The sequence below is a fragment of the Phragmites australis genome, chromosome 15, assembly GCF_958298935.1.
Source record: "Phragmites australis chromosome 15, lpPhrAust1.1, whole genome shotgun sequence".
Taxonomy (NCBI): domain Eukaryota; kingdom Viridiplantae; phylum Streptophyta; class Magnoliopsida; order Poales; family Poaceae; genus Phragmites; species Phragmites australis.
In genome coordinates, this window is record NC_084935.1 from 9,391,140 (window position 1) to 9,407,021 (window position 15,882).

Genomic DNA, 15,882 nt, shown 5'->3' on the forward strand with positions numbered 1-15,882 from the left:
ATCCATTTGGCTCATACACCACCGGGAGAACATCTAGTTACTTAGCCAAGACGTACCATATAGGTCTCATGGTTGTACTGTTGTCATTGGTGGTCGCTCCACAAACTGGTCCTTAACATGGTATGGGAAAGACCGTCAACTAACCAACAAGGTTAATCACTAGAATATCCATCCAGAGCTAACCATGCCTGGAACGCATCAACAGGCACACACCGACATCCCCTTCTTGCCCAAACCCTAGATTCTTTATTGCTAAAACCCTTAACAACATCAATTATCACTTATCTCAACTTTTAATTCCATAGCTCATGATTCATCACCTATATACTACTTGTTCATCTAAAAGCGTGGCTAAGCATTATACTTATGTTATCGAATAAAACATCTACAGAGGAAAAGTACATAGGTCGCTAGTGTTTGCTACACTACCCTATTTCACTAAAAAAATAGCATGCATGTTTTGTAAAACTTACTTTAATTGAAAACTAGGCTCACAACATGGTCAATTCATTTGCCTTCGTTAAGGTGATGCACGGTTCCTTCAAAGCCTTCTTCCTGGAAATTTCTGAACTGCTCTTGAACCGATTCGTTTACACGAGCACACAATCAAATATAAGAATTGTACACCAGACAACATTAAACTTGATAAAACCCTATAAAAATATTCTACATGTCGTTACGAGAATTTGAGCACAAAGATCGCCTAAATCAGAGCTACGAGCAACAAGTTATAAACATTTGAATTCTAGGGGTGTTTCTGCCGGAGACGACACAAACATGAAGAATGGAAGCAATAGAGCTTTTCACCAGAGACGAAGAAGGAACAGGTGGCGGCGGTGCTACAAGCGAGGAAACGTGGCATGAGTGGGTGAAAAGATGCAAAACCTCACCTTGAAGGAGGAGGGTGGCTTAAATAGGGGAGAGGGCAAGCGAAGCGGCTGGGGCTCAAAGGTGAAGGGTTGGCGTCCATGGCCATAAAGGCTAGCGGTTTTCGCATTGAATTGAGCATTTAGAGAGGGGAATGAAGGGGGAAAATGGTGAAGGTGCCTTGATGGAGATTAAGGTTTTGAATGCGGCCGTTATGGGGAGAGAAGAGGGCGTGGGGGAGGCATAGATTTGAACGACAGCCGGTGGAGGGGATCAAGCCGGGCAGGAGAAGCAAGAAGGTGAGCTGGCTCAGCTCGGGCCCGTGAGAGAGAGAGAGAGAGAGAGAGAGAGAGAGAGAGAGAGAGAGAGAGAGAGAGAGAGAGAGAGATAGAGAGAGAGAGAGAGAGAGAGAGAGAGGGTCAGCTTGGCTGGACGGGCCAGCCTAGCGGGAGCACGGGAGACAGCTGGGCCAAGGCCCAGCGGGGAGAGGGTAGGGCAAGAGACTTGGCCCGGGCTAAGAGGAGAGGAGAAGACTGGTTTTGGGCCAGATTTGAGAGGGAAAACGGTCCGGTTAGGATTTTACAATTTGGAAAAGCTTTTCTATTTGCTTTTGAACCATTTTTGCAAAGGATTTTAAATGAACACCTTCTAGCGAACTTTTGCAAATATTTTTCACTAAGAAAAACCTATTGCAAACTACAGCAGCATGAATGCATCAAGCATGGTTATAACATCGAGGAGTCTAGACTTTTCAACATTCGAGGATGAATCGCCTCGTTCATAATAACAAAGCCGTCTCTTCGAAAGGCGAGTTCCATTGCAGGGAGGCATTAAACTGACTTGTGTAATTTGTGGTTGCACTTTTGACTTATGTAATTTATAGTTATCTCGATGTACACTTGCGACTTATGTACATTATTATTTAAACTTGAGTGATCTCAATATGTTGCCTAATGTCGATATGGTGGATGTACTGCTGTGATATTTTTTATATGTTACATGATATCGATGTGGTCGATATTGTGCATATATATGTTTCCTGGTGTGATATGTTTACAGGAGAAGACGACTGTCAAATCCTGATTTTGCTTCAGGATGCAGCCAGAAAATAGGTAAAACCCTTCGGGAGATGAGAACATTAGTTACGGGTGAAAACGTCACGCATCACTAAAGAGGTCATCAGTGACGGGTTATAGCTGCGACCCGTTATTAGGACACAATCATTAGTGATGGGTGCATTTACCACCTGTCACTAATGACCAAGTTATGAGTAACGGGTGCATTTATCACCCGTCACTAATGACCGAGTCATGATGACAGATGCATTTAACACCCGTCACTAATGATTGAGTCCTAGTGTCAGGGTGAAGTTACTACCCGTCACTAATGACTGAGTCACACTGACGGATGAGGTTACAACTCGTCACTAGGACTCAATCATTAGTGACGGATAGTAAATGCACATATCACTGATGAGCATCATTAGTGACGAGAAACATGACTGTTTAGGTCATAGGAGACATACCTTAGTGACGGGTCTCAACTGTGACCCGTCACTAGTGACGGGTGGGCAATCGCCACTAATGGATCATCATTAGTGATGCGTTTGGAGTGACAACTATGAGATCCGATACTAATAACGATTATTATATGTCATTAATATGTTGTTTTGGTGTAGTGAAGCTACGTTACCTTTGGTTTCATCGGCCATGATGACTGTATAGGTATTCTGCTTGAGGTTTGCCTCAGTCCAGTCACCAGAGTGCATGTTCTCCCGAACCATGGCCATACTGCTGATATCAGTATGCTCACTAGTGCTTTCATTCATCAAGTTCGGCATCAGTCATGGCCATCGACTAGTCGACTGGTTTAGGGCATAGGTATGAAGTATGGTATGCATTAAACATGGCTAAATGGGCTATTCGGGTCGGCTCGGCACGGGCCCAACTCGGTACGGCCCGGCCCGAACGACCTATCTACTGTAACGGGCCATGCCGTGCTGGCCCGCGTGCCTCCCTCTCGGCCACGGCACGGCCCGTCGGCGACCGTGCCCTGCCAGGCCGGCCCGGGTACGATTTCGGTCCGGCGGCACAGTCGGCCCGACGGGCCGAAATAGATAAAAAAATGCATATAAAAAATATATAGAAAAGAATATATAGAAAATAGATAAAAAATATAAAAAATAGATAAAATATAAAAAATAGATAAAAATAGCTACAAAATTAAAAATATATATAAAAAATAAAAAATAACCAGACATATACGTGCCAGGCCGGGCCGTGCCGGCCTGGGCTGGGCCGTGCCCGTGCCGGCCCGACTCGGCCAAGTCGTGCCCGTGCCGGCCCGTCGTGCCGCGTGCTCGGCCCAAGCACGGCTCGTGGCCTCGTGCCGTGCCTGGATTGTGCCTACAGTGCCGTGTCTTAGGCCGGTCCAGTAAATACGACCCATTTAGAGCAACTCCAACAGATCATCTATAATACATCATCTATAACTCCATATAGATTGTCATCTATAAAGATTCTCTCTTCATATTACTCCACCACTCCAACAGCATATCCATATTTCACCCTTCATATTCTCTCTGCTATTATTTAACAATAGTATTTCACCCTTCCCCGTCCCGGCAATTCGTCGAGCACCTCGGCGACATGGCGTGGTTGAGCAGCAGCCTGAACACCTTGGTGCTCCCGCCCCTTGCCGCCGCGTAGAACATGTCTGTCACGCTGTACTCGCCCTCGCCGAAGAGAAGAAGGGGTCCCTGCTCAGCAGCTCCTGCACGAACGCCATGTCCCCCACCGACACCACCGTGTACAGCACCCATCCACTGTACCCGACCCAGAGCAGCGTGTTCTCGCCACCACGGCCGCCAGGCTGGTTGTTTTTGCACTCGCACTCCAGCAGCAGGCTCCGGGCGACGGACGCGCGGTTCCACGCCGCGTCGGCGAAGCAGGCGTCGTCATCCCACAGCGTTGGCGAAGCAAGCCACCATGTGAGCTGACTAAATCAAATGGGGAAAAAAGAGACTTCTTTATTGCTTCGTGGTTGGATTGGAATAGTAGGATGCAAGCATTTGGAAGTTGAAAGATTGAACTCACGCAAACGGAGATTAAAAGACTAAAAGCTGGTGGGGAAAGAACTGATTGCAACCTGCGACAAATCTAAAAACAACACCTTGTGCAAAAAGGTTGCTTTGTGCAGCTCAACTGCTCAAGAACAAGAACCAAATGATAAAATGCCTGTGAATGGCTAGCTCAGCTCAGGGCACCGGATTATGGGAGATTTGAGGAGGGACTCTTGGAGATGCTCCAGGAGCAAACGCATCTGCTCCAGGAGTTGCGCGGATTTGAGGCTGCTGCTGTCCATCAGAGCGCCGCCGGCCACGACCACGGCCACAGCCTTGGCAGCGTCCCTCCCGCCTTCAGCCGCGGGAGGAGTTGGAGGAGCGCAGCAACAGCAACGGCGGGGACGACGGTAGGAGGAGGAGCAGCAACAACGGCAGGGAGGCAAACCAGCGTCCGGATGGTGGCGGGAGCGCACGGGGACGACCGGCCGTTGGAGGATGGCGTGAGAAAGAGGCACGCCAAATTTGGCGTGCGGGAGGAGGCGGATGGCGAGCTCGTGAAAATGGCGTGCGCGTTGGAGGCTCTCTTGGAGACGAGAAATGGCTCATTTTGACGATCGGCAAGGATAGAGGGTGGGATGGCTAGTCTTTTGGAGATGCTCTTAAACATCTTTAGTATGCAGGACTGCAAGCAAAGGTCTACTGATGAGGTTCTGCTCCAGGAAGTGCCTCTAGTGGTCCTTGGGTTTTGCAAAATTGGACGTTCCTGGCTTCAATGCTGCTGATCCAGCCGTAGCCACTATCTGTTTATGCAAGTGTAGTGGCTTATTGGTTTCGAGGCATGGGCAGTACCAGAAGTACAAAGAACGGCAAGCAAAATCAAGTGCAGCTGTACATGTGGTTCGTTTTGGCACTTCTAGGAAGGGTATGATATATCTGGTGATATCATCTCGGGTATGTTTGTTGCTTAAATTCATTCTAATCTATCTTACTAGATGTATATAATTTTAGAAAGAACCATATTTACTTGTTTGTATCTATTATTTTCGTTTGCATGAGCAGATACAAATATACGGCCTCATTCGGGATAAGGAGTGAAGCTCGATTTGATCTTCACTCCTTATACGTGTGGGCTCATTTATCAATATTACAAAATCATCTTCATACGATTAATTAAATATAATCTTAACTCTTGCATCTATTTATACTACTTTAGATTCATTCAACCAAACAAAAAATCAGTTCAACCTCTTCAAACACATACAATCAATCAAACACTCTTTTTTTTCAACATATATAACTCCACTCAATCTACTCTCACTCAACCTACTTATATAATAAAACTCTACAAAACTCCATCGTAACTACCAAACACACCCCTACCACTTCACATGTATAAACGAGCGTGCCGTCAGCAGAGAGGGGTAATGTAAATAGGCCCAGTGCTTTTGGAGTTGGATATGCATTGGCCTCAACAAACATGTTTGGTGTTTTGAAAGAGAGCATGCTAGATACAGGGTTTGCTTCGCTTGCAAGCTTGGAATGGTTTGCCCTCTATATTGCCACGCGCTTGGTTTTGATTCACGTCACTCGCTCATACTGTACTTATCGCCATCACCACCCGAATTGACACTACAACGCGCCCAACACGCTGCCGGCTACGCTCCAATGAGAAAAATCTGATTTTCTCATTCTTGGGTGTCATCACCATCCTCATCCTCCGGCACGGTGATGATGAGGACCCCCGCCCCGCTCTGTGGTATACGTGTTAGTACTAAAACATAAAATAGCTAAATATCTAGCTAATATAGTTCGCGTTCGAACCAAAAAAAAGTACGTGAACATACTATTCCCTTTGTTATAAATACTTATCTTTTTAATTTTTACGGTCTTCAATGTTCAATTTTAACCATTATTTTTATTAGAATATAGTTATAATATCTAATATAAATATAATATTGTGAAAGTATTTTTAAGATAAATTTACACATGTGGTTTTTATATTTTTAAATTAAATATTTAAAAGTTATTGACGGTCAAAATTTTAAAAGTTTGATCGGATCTTAATCAAAGTGATATGTATGACCGAAGAGAGTACTATGAAAGGTTTTAAATATATTATATAATAATACCATAATTTACACTCCAAATATTAGGTACTTCAATGGTAAGCATTATGGATTTTGGGTAATGAAAAGGAGCAATATTGGGCGTTTTGATTGTTTTTCTTTCATAGGTCATGTTTATAAGAGATACATTTGTGCCTAATGAAGATGGATTTTAAAATTGTCTTCTTGTTTGGACCAATGGGTCTAATACATAGGATAGCGGAATTTTCTCTATCAACGAACTATTATTAGTAGATCTATTCGGAGCCATATCACTTGTAGCTAGTATAGCAGAACATTGGGCCGTGTCTTCGCATTTCGGGTAAGAAAAATTATAGCTGCTATTTAGAACACTGACGGAGACCAAAGCAAACATGAAAGAGAGGGACAACATTGGTACGTAGAAAAGAACAAATTTCTAGGTGTTAGTGGACGATTTCTGTAATTTGGCCAAAGGAAGTGGCGTAGAAGCACTGCTACATAAATGAGCTTTTAATGTCATTTCTAAAACCACTTTTACTATTGATTTTAGAATCAACATAAGACTATCGTTATAGACTCAGAAACTGATAGTAAATGAGTTATCATTATCACTGAAGACTTAGTCGGTAGTGATATCTCATCCCCGAATCGGCATTTTTTTTTTGTCAAAAAAGCAAAATACGTGTCCACGCTGTTGCAAGTCACAAGTCACGTAATTTTTTTTCACGAAATACACACGCGTGCGGTTCGTGGGACTCGAATTCAAAAACTCTCAGCTCACGCGATACGTCCTTACATCCCACCACAGAATGACTAATGATAACAATAGCATATACAGTACTTTTGATATATTTTGTCTGAAACTTCAAACATTTATTTGGACATTTAAAAGACTTTAAATGTAAAAGTTTTCGACTACAAAGTTGTAGATGTAGTTGAGAGCTATAATTTTTATATAAGATTTGTCTCTATCCAACTTTATAGAGAAAAGTTATAATTTTTTTAAGATAAATTATCATCTATTACAAACCGATAATAGTTATCATTGTCGGTTCATGGTTAGAACCGATAGGGATAGTCAAGTTTCATCCTCGATTCGTAATACAAACCGACAGTGAAGCTACATCACTGCTGGCTCAAATCATCGATCGATTCATAAGCCACATTGATTGATTTTTCACATATGTCTTATGAGCCGATAGTGATGCCTCATCACTATCGGCCCATTAGGTACCGATAGTGATGTATCGGTATATATGGTTGATTGTGTAGTAGTGAAAGGATAGGAAAAATTCTTGAATGGCAATGAATGAAGGAAACAAAAGTGGTAAGAGAAGAGGTGAACTTTCAGTGCCATATAAATAGTTTTTATGTGATTAAATGACCTATTTACTAAGTGACGAATGTGTGGTCATGTGAAATTCAGCATATTGTTTTCAAATTGGAAAAAAAATGACATGAGACAACTCGACAAATGTGGTCTGTGGCATCCACTCTCATGTGATTCGTTCCCGAAGTTGTTCATATGCATTAACTTCAGATCTTTGTAAAATGGGTTGGACCAGCCGGATAGCGGGGCAAGCATGTGTTTGCCTGACAGTGAGGTTGAGTGCAATACAAGATCAACATGGTGATATCGGTGCATTCACAATAATAGAGGTGCCGAGGCAATAGGGTTACATGGAGGTGGGTGAAGATAGATGCCTATGTGTTGTTTGGTTTTAATTTATATTATAAGGATTGGTAACATCTTAAGAGAGGATAAATTAGAATATTTAAAATTATTTAGCTCTAAACACTTCACAAGATAAATCCATATCAATTTCAATCTAAATGTGCTATAAGTTTATCTAGTGTTTCAACTCTATCGTTCAAAAGGGATTATAACATATCTAGAAAGTTTCTTATCGCCGTGTCCTTGTAAAAGCTTTAAGCCACCAAAATAAGAGTCTCCATATCCTCGTAAAAGCTTTTTGTCGCCGCTCCACACCAAGTTGGATGGTCAACAAGCATGAGCTACCAAGACTCACAGTTCCGGCAAGTCACCAAGACTCTAAGGTCCCAACATATCACTTGGTACACGGTATAATCACTTCTTGGTTCACTCTCTAGGCAGCAATACCTAGCAATAACTCTCTCTATGTCTATTAGCAATAACCTCTCTCTAATCTTGTGCTAAATTGCATTGGATGATAACTTTAAACACTTTGATGGCTTGGATGTCTTCTAAGTGTATGTGAGCTTCTCCAGACTATAGCACACTACCACTCCTTTAAATGACTGAGTGAAGGGGTATTTATAGCTTCAGTCCCGTGGACTAGCCGTTGCCCCAACGACATAACTTTTCTGTATACGGTGGATGATCCGGTGTAAATAGATTGTACTCACCAGACCATCCGGTGTGTACATTCTTCATGAACCAGCCGTTGGAATTTCACTCAAATTCATTCTAAACATCAGATATTTTGGCGTTGCCTTCAACTCCATCGCCGTATCATCTAGCGTGCACACTCGAGCCAAACCGCGCCACTTCTTTCTATATAAAATACTCTAGTGTAGCCAATCTTCATCGTTGGATCATCTGACTTGTACAACCATGCCAAATTAGTCGTTGAAACCTTCAATAGAAAAATCACTCTGGCATAGCAACCTCTTCATCGCAGGACCATCCAATCCGTTATGCATTTTCTCCTTCAACTGAAATGCTCCGGCGTGTGCCATCTTCAGAGTGTCCAACCATCTTCAGAGTAGTCGTTGAGACCTTCTCTGCAAAGAATACTTCGATGCAACCATCCGACATGTGCAACTTCAAACAATAGGCCTTCCGACGTGTAGCATCTTCAACCCTTTCCTCTAGAAATACTCCGACGTGCACAAACCTCTGAGCACCGGACCATCCGACGTGTTCAAAACACTCGAAGAAAAAGCTCTGGTGTGTTCAAAACACTTGGAGAAAAAGCTTCAGCAAGTATAAACTCATATGCGTCGAACCTTCTGGCGTTAACAATTTTCCTGAGACTTTTCCAGTTCAATCACTCTTTGTCCCGGCTATGACAGCTTATTAATATATTGCATCCATGAGATCTACTAAAGTATATATTTAACAAATATGTTAGCTCTATTAACTATGTTATTATTGATCACCAAAATCACATACATAACAATAATTGATATAGTCCTCTCAAGAACATATTTGCTATGTTTGCCTAATTATCATCTATTTGTACAAACTTTCTTAAAGAAAAGGATCACCTCTCGTTGGTAGAGGTAAAGGGTATAACTTCATTTATTATGATTTAAATCTTAAAGCTCACAATATATATATATATATATATATATATATATATATATATATATAAAAGAGTGATATTATTTATAGATGTATAATAAAGATGTACTCATGTATATATGAGTGTTTTGTGCCTTTTTGCGTAGTGATGTGTGTCACCTTGTAATATAGAGGCATTCTTTTTTTTGCCATTAGGAATACCCAGATGGTATCCTATTTGCCACCCTGCCCCTAAATATCTAGACTCAAGAGATATGTATGACATTCTTAATAACAATTACTACTTTTTAAGAATAGTAACCGAGCAATTATCCCTTTAATAAAAGAGACACAGAAAAGTACTACGTGTTTCTTAGCTAAAACTCCTTTGCACTACTGAGACCAGAGGGGAAAAGAACTTGTTCTCTATGTCCTCGCATCGAAGTTATTAGTACTGTATTACATAAAATACAGAGGTCGTTCCTGAAAAATACACTCCTCCGTCGAGCACTTTTAGACGAAAACAGTACCCTCACCGCATCATCGGTAGGGTTCCGGCGAGTGCCCATGGCCGGTCGCCACCGTAACCCGCTGCCTCCATCCTTCCCACGCGGCGGCGGCGGAAACAACCCGCCTCCTCCTCCGCACCGTCACCCGTACCTCCCGCCCCACTACCACATCGACGACTACCGCGAGCCGCCGCGCCTCCCCCCGCACCACCACCTCGACGACTTCCGCGACCCGCCCCGCCTGCCGCCCGGCCACCCCGACAACTTCAGCGAGCATCGGCCGCATCGCCACCATTTCGCTGGTCACGGCCCCGGCGGCCCCCTCCCGCCCCAGCCGCACTTGGTGGCGGCACTGGAGGAGCGGCTCGGCGCGGAGATCGAGGAGGCGCACACGCTGCTCGGGCAGAACCAGCGGCTGGCCGCGACGCACGTGGCGCTCGTGCAGGAGGTCGCCGCCGCGCGGCACGAGCTCGGCCGCACCGCGCGCTCCCTCGCCGCCGCACAGGAGGAGGGCGACCTCCGCCTTCGCGAGGTGCGGATGATTCCCCCACTTGCTTGAATGTGCTAAATGTATCTCCCCCCCCCCCCCAACCACCTCACTGTAAATCCACTCTTCGGATTGAAGCCACAATCATTGCATGTAGTGTGCTTGCAAAACCAACCCAAGTTCATTTATGTTACATTTTTTATTATTTACTTGTATGTGCATTTTGCATGGCATCGCATAATTTTGCATCGGTTATAGGTTTGAAACTGCATAGCTTAAATAACTGAGATTTTGAATTTTCAGCTCGAGGCAAGACCCTGTTTCAGGTAAGGTTTTCGAATAATTCCATGTTATGTTCTTATATAAATTCATGTCTCTTTGACCAAAAGCTGCCTGATTTAGTTTAATAGGTTAGCTGTGTCCATTTCAAGTAAAATTGGTTTATGGTTCTTTTGATTCTAACATGCAAAATAATAGGTCTATGAGAGATCAATGAAGATGGATGGAGAGCTCCGGGCAGTAGATGAAATGAGAGCAGAGCTTGCGCAAGTTCGTCGAGACATACAAAAACTGGGTGCTGCGAGGCAGGAACTCATGGGCCAGGTTCAGGGTTTAGCACAGGATTTGGCTCGTTCGGCGGTGGACTTGCAGCAGGTGTCTGCACTAAAAGCTGAGATCCAGGAGATCAGGCACGAAACACAACATTTGAGGTAGGTCTCTGTAAATCTTTGACCTACTCTCTTTTTCAAAATAGAAGGTCTAATGTTTTTCAATTTTGTGCAAGTATGGGCGTGCATGTAAACTTATTAATGTTTTATCTGCTCTTCCCTGATTTAAATTCCCTCATCAACATTATGAGTAAATATTGTCTTTAGTCATTCTTCTTTTTCCACCCCCTGGTCCTGCAACCTTCTTAACTGAACGTTTCGAACGTTGTCAGCATTATGATATGTTTTAGATGGAATTTAATGGAATTTCAATCATCTGCTGAGTAATAGAGAGAAAGGTGAAGTTGCAAAGGATGCCTTTCCTTTTTTTTTCAACTTGTATGGTACTTATTTATGCGTCAGCATGCAGATCTGGTATTGAGCTTGAGAAGAAAGGATATGCAGAGAGTTATGAGCAGGGACAAGAGATGCAGAAGAATTTGATTTCAGTGGCTTCTGAAGTGGAGAAACTTCGAGCTGAGGTTGCTAATGCCGAGAAGAGGTCACGAGCTGCTGTGTCTGCAGGCAATCAAGGTATTATCTGACTAGTAAGTTTATTTTTTATGTTTATATCGTTTTTTGGTTCCAAATAGTAATTCTGCAACTTATGTGAACCATTAGTTGGGATGGCCTTGACATTAAGACATTAAAGTATTAAGATAACGTTGCACAAGATGCTGCCAGAACATTGAGATATGAAAAAATTGTATGCTAAAAGTAAAAACCCTATACATAGACCAAATTCTTGAAAATTACCATCCTGTGTTAAGCAGAGAGAGCCGACCCTGTTGGGATGCAAAGTATTTTTGGAGTGTTGAGGGAATACCATGGCTTCTGAAAAATACCATAGTATTGAATACTTTGAGGTGTTTGGGTGCAATAAAAACCATGGTTTTGTAAACCGTAGTATGTCAAATACCATGGTATTTCTGGAGTTTTAAAAAATCATTCATCTCAACTGATCGCTCCCTTGCACACCCGTCGTATCTTGTCCAGTACGCTTTCAATCCTTCCCCTGGTACGGATACATGCATGCATCGTTCTACACACAGTACTATATCACTTCTTTTTCTTTTGTACGGTGCTAATGAAATTTGTACACCTGCTGTTCTCGGTTTTGAAATGTTCATTCAAATCGAAGTTAAAAATCTGGCCTAAAAAGTACAGCTAGGAGTCTTGCATCGCCACATTAGCTAATGCATGTCAGTGCCTCTCATGTACACATGAACTTGCAAGCTTGGATCTTAATTTATAATGGCTAGTTAGACGCAAAATTATTTTGATAGAGCAAAATACAGTAAGTGGTGGAAGCTCAGGGGGGAAGCGGCTCAAGCTTTCAAGGAGAGGGTAATTAAGGAGGGCTCTTGGGAGGAAGGAGGTGATGCAAACAATATGTGGATAAAGATGGCGACTTGCATTCGGAAGGTGGCTTCCGAGGAGTTTGGGGTGACGAGGGGAAGTAGAAGCGAAGCGAAAGATACCTGGTGGTGGAACGAGGATGTCCAGAAGGCTATCAAGGAGAAGAAAGAATGTTTCAAACGCCTACACTTGGACAGGAGTGTTGACAACGTAGAGAAGTACAAGGTGGCGAAGAAGACCGCAAAGCGAGCAGTGAGTGAAGCAAGAGGTCGGGCGTATGAGGACCTCTACCAGCGGTTAAACACGAAGAAAGGGGAAAGGGACATCTATAAGATGGCCAAGATCCGTGAGAGGAAGACGAGGGATGTCAACCAAGTCAAGTGCATCAAGGATGGGACAGATCGACTTCTGGTGATGGAAGATGAGATTAAGAATAGATGGCGAGAGTACTTCGACCAGCTGTTCAATGGAGGAGGTGAGAGCTCTTCCATTGAGCTGGACGACTCCTTTGATGATGCCAACAGGCGTTTTGTACGAAGGATTCAGGAGTTTGAGGTCAAGGAGGCTTTAAAAAGGATGAAAGGAGGCAAGGCAATGGGCCCTGATGGTATCCCTATTGAGGTGTGGAGATGCCTTGGAGACATAGCAATTGTATGGCTAACTAAGCTTTTCAACCTTATTTTTTGGGCAAACAAGATGCCCGAAGAATGGAGGCGGAGTATATTAGTACCAATCTTCAAGAATAAGGGGGATATTCAAAGTTGTACTAATTACCGTGGGATTAAGCTGATGAGCCATACGATGAAGCTATGGGAGAGAGTCATTGAACACCGCTTACGAAGAATGACAAGCGTGACCAAAAATCAGTTTGGTTTCATGCCTGGGAGGTCGACCATGGAAGCTATCTTCTTGGTACGACAACTTATGGAGAGATACAGGGAGCAAAAGAAGGACTTGCATATGGTGTTCATTGACTTAGAGAAGGCCTACGATAAGATACCGCGGAATGTTATGTGGTGGGCCTTGGAGAAGCACAAAGTCCTAACAAAGTATATTACCCTTATCAAGGATATGTACGATAATGTCGTGACAAGTGTTCGGACAAGCGATGGTGACACCAATGATTTTCCAATTAGAATAGGACTGCACCAAGGGTCAGCTTTGAGCCCTTATCTTTTTGCTTTGGTGATGGATGAGGTCACAAGGGATATACAAGGTGATATCCCATGGTGTATGCTCTTTGCAGATGATGTGGTGCTAGTCGACGATAGTCGGACGGGGGTAAATGGAAAGTTGGAGCTGTGGAGACAGACCTTGGAGTCGAAGGGTTTTAGGCTTAGTAGAACTAAAACTGAGTACATGAGGTGCGATTTTAGTACTACTAGGCACGAGGAGGATGAGGTTTGCCTTGACGGGCAGGTGATACCTCAGAAGGATACCTTTTGATATTTGGGGTCGATGCTGCAGAAGGATGGTGAAATCGATGAAGATGTGAGCCATCGAATCAAAGCCGGATGGATGAAGTGGGGCCAAGCTTCCGGCGTCCTCTGCGACAAGAGAGTACCACAGAAGCTAAAAGGCAGGTTCTATAGGTCGGCAATTACACCTGCGATGTTGTATGGCGCAGAATGTTGGCCAACTAAAAGGCAACATGTCCAACGATTGAGTGTAGCGGAGATGCGCATGCTGAGATGGATATGTGGCCACACAAGAAAGGATTGGGTTCGGAATGATGACATACGTGATAGAGTTGGTGTAGCACCAATTGAAGAGAAGCTTGTCCAACATCGTTTGAGATGGTTTGGGCATATACAACGCAGGCCCTCAGAAGCGCCTGTACATAGCGGAAGAATAAAGCGTGCGGATAATGTCAAGAGAGGTCGAGGTAGACCAAACTTGACATGGGAGGAGTCTGTAAAGAGGGATCTGAAAGACTGGAATATCACCAAAGAACTAACCATGGACAGGGATGCGTGAAAGTTAGCTATCCACGTGCCAGAGCTATGACTAGACTTGCAAGATCTTATGGGTTTCATCTCTAGCCTACCCCAACTTGTTTGGGACTGAAAGGCTTTGTTGTTGTTGTTGTTGTAGAGCAAAATACAGTAAGTACCAAACATGTCTTGGTTTTTCTCAAAGCTGCAAAAATCCGTGGTATCCATAAACTGTGGTATTTCAAAGCTACATCTGAAAAAACTGTGGTTTTAAGATACTAAGGTTTCAGAAAATTGTTACATCCAAACAGGCCTGTTGTGAAACTTAAGGCTGTGTTCAGTAATCTAGCATAATAAGTGAAGTTGATTACCTACTTCAATCTCTGTGTGTGTGGCTTGTGGCGCTATACTGACTGCAGCAACCCTCTTGCAGGTTATGTGGGAAGCTATGGGAATCCCAAGGCCAATTTTGCCACAAATCCTTATAACGCTGGATACAGCATGAATCAAGTACGTCTTCTGGCTTCTGCCATAGCTTCTGTAGAACCTGTTCTCACATTCCTTAATCCTCATTTGAAGCTGCTTCTCAAATCACATCTTCTATCACAGTCAAATGCTGCTGATTCTGGTTCCCAGTATGGACCTGGTGCAACACACGGTTCCTGGGGCGCCTATGACATGCAAAGAGCCTCCGGGCAGAGATAAATACCAATTTGCTGGTCCTGTCAGTGAAGCCTAAACATAGGTTCGGCCGCAACCCGGCGGCTTGATGTTGAATAGATAGGGCACAACTAGATGGATGACGTGTGGATTTACCTATATCTTAGCTTCCTATCGACCTTGGCTGTGCAAGGGAATGCATAATTTCTGCCACAACTCCGTGGCTTGCGCAAGATGAAATGATGAATGATGATCTTTCGTTTATAAATCGTGATATTCACAGCCTGATTTATCTTTTTTGTTACTCGGTGTGTATGTTGAATTTTGATTTGAAATTTTATGGAGAGGCAGATACTTGTCTTGTTGTGAGTTTTTACTAGAATTCTTCATGACTTTTTTGGTGGTGCTCCCGTGCGTTGGGAGGACGGGAGCACCTCAGGCCCTGGGAGCAACTCTCTTTCTTCCTCACGGTGCTCAGTGCCCCAGGCTCGGTCTCCGTGTGCATTGCCCACGTCTTGATAAAGGAGAAAGGGGGGAATAATCTAATGAGATCTGGTCTCATGCATTTGTGGTCTACATCTAATTTATAAAGGGATACATGATAATTTATTTATTTCTTTGTTTTATCACATGTGATTTTTTTTTTGTCTTTGTCATAAGTTTTATGGTAGTTGTTGCCACATGTCATGCTATGAATAGGGTCTAGGTTCCAAATATATGAGATTAGATCTTGTAGGATTATTTTATGAAGAGGGCGTTAAGATTGTTTCCCCACTTAAGAAAGCGTGCATTTAGGGTTCAACTGTTGAAGTTTTGGCTCTTGATAGCTCCAGGGGTCCAATTGAGCAGAATCTGCACCATTGACGATTGCTTGTAGGGTTTACAAATTTGTTCGAGTGTTGAAAACCAGGACCTGCTTTTCTGAAATTCATGAATATCG

General features: G+C 43.4%; 1 protein-coding gene across 1 annotated transcript; it reads left to right on the forward strand.

Annotated features, from left to right (window-relative positions):
- Positions 1–9,757: 9,757 nt before the first annotated feature.
- On the forward strand, positions 9,758–15,304 carry LOC133892541 (protein FLX-like 1). The gene is made up of 5 exons (XM_062333389.1): positions 9,758–10,327; positions 10,760–10,992; positions 11,360–11,523; positions 14,716–14,792; positions 14,892–15,304. The coding sequence occupies exons 1-5, from the start codon at positions 9,854–9,856 to the stop codon at positions 14,985–14,987; spliced, it is 1,044 nt and encodes a 347-aa protein (XP_062189373.1). The 5' UTR covers positions 9,758–9,853; the 3' UTR covers positions 14,988–15,304.
- Positions 15,305–15,882: the final 578 nt, after the last annotated feature.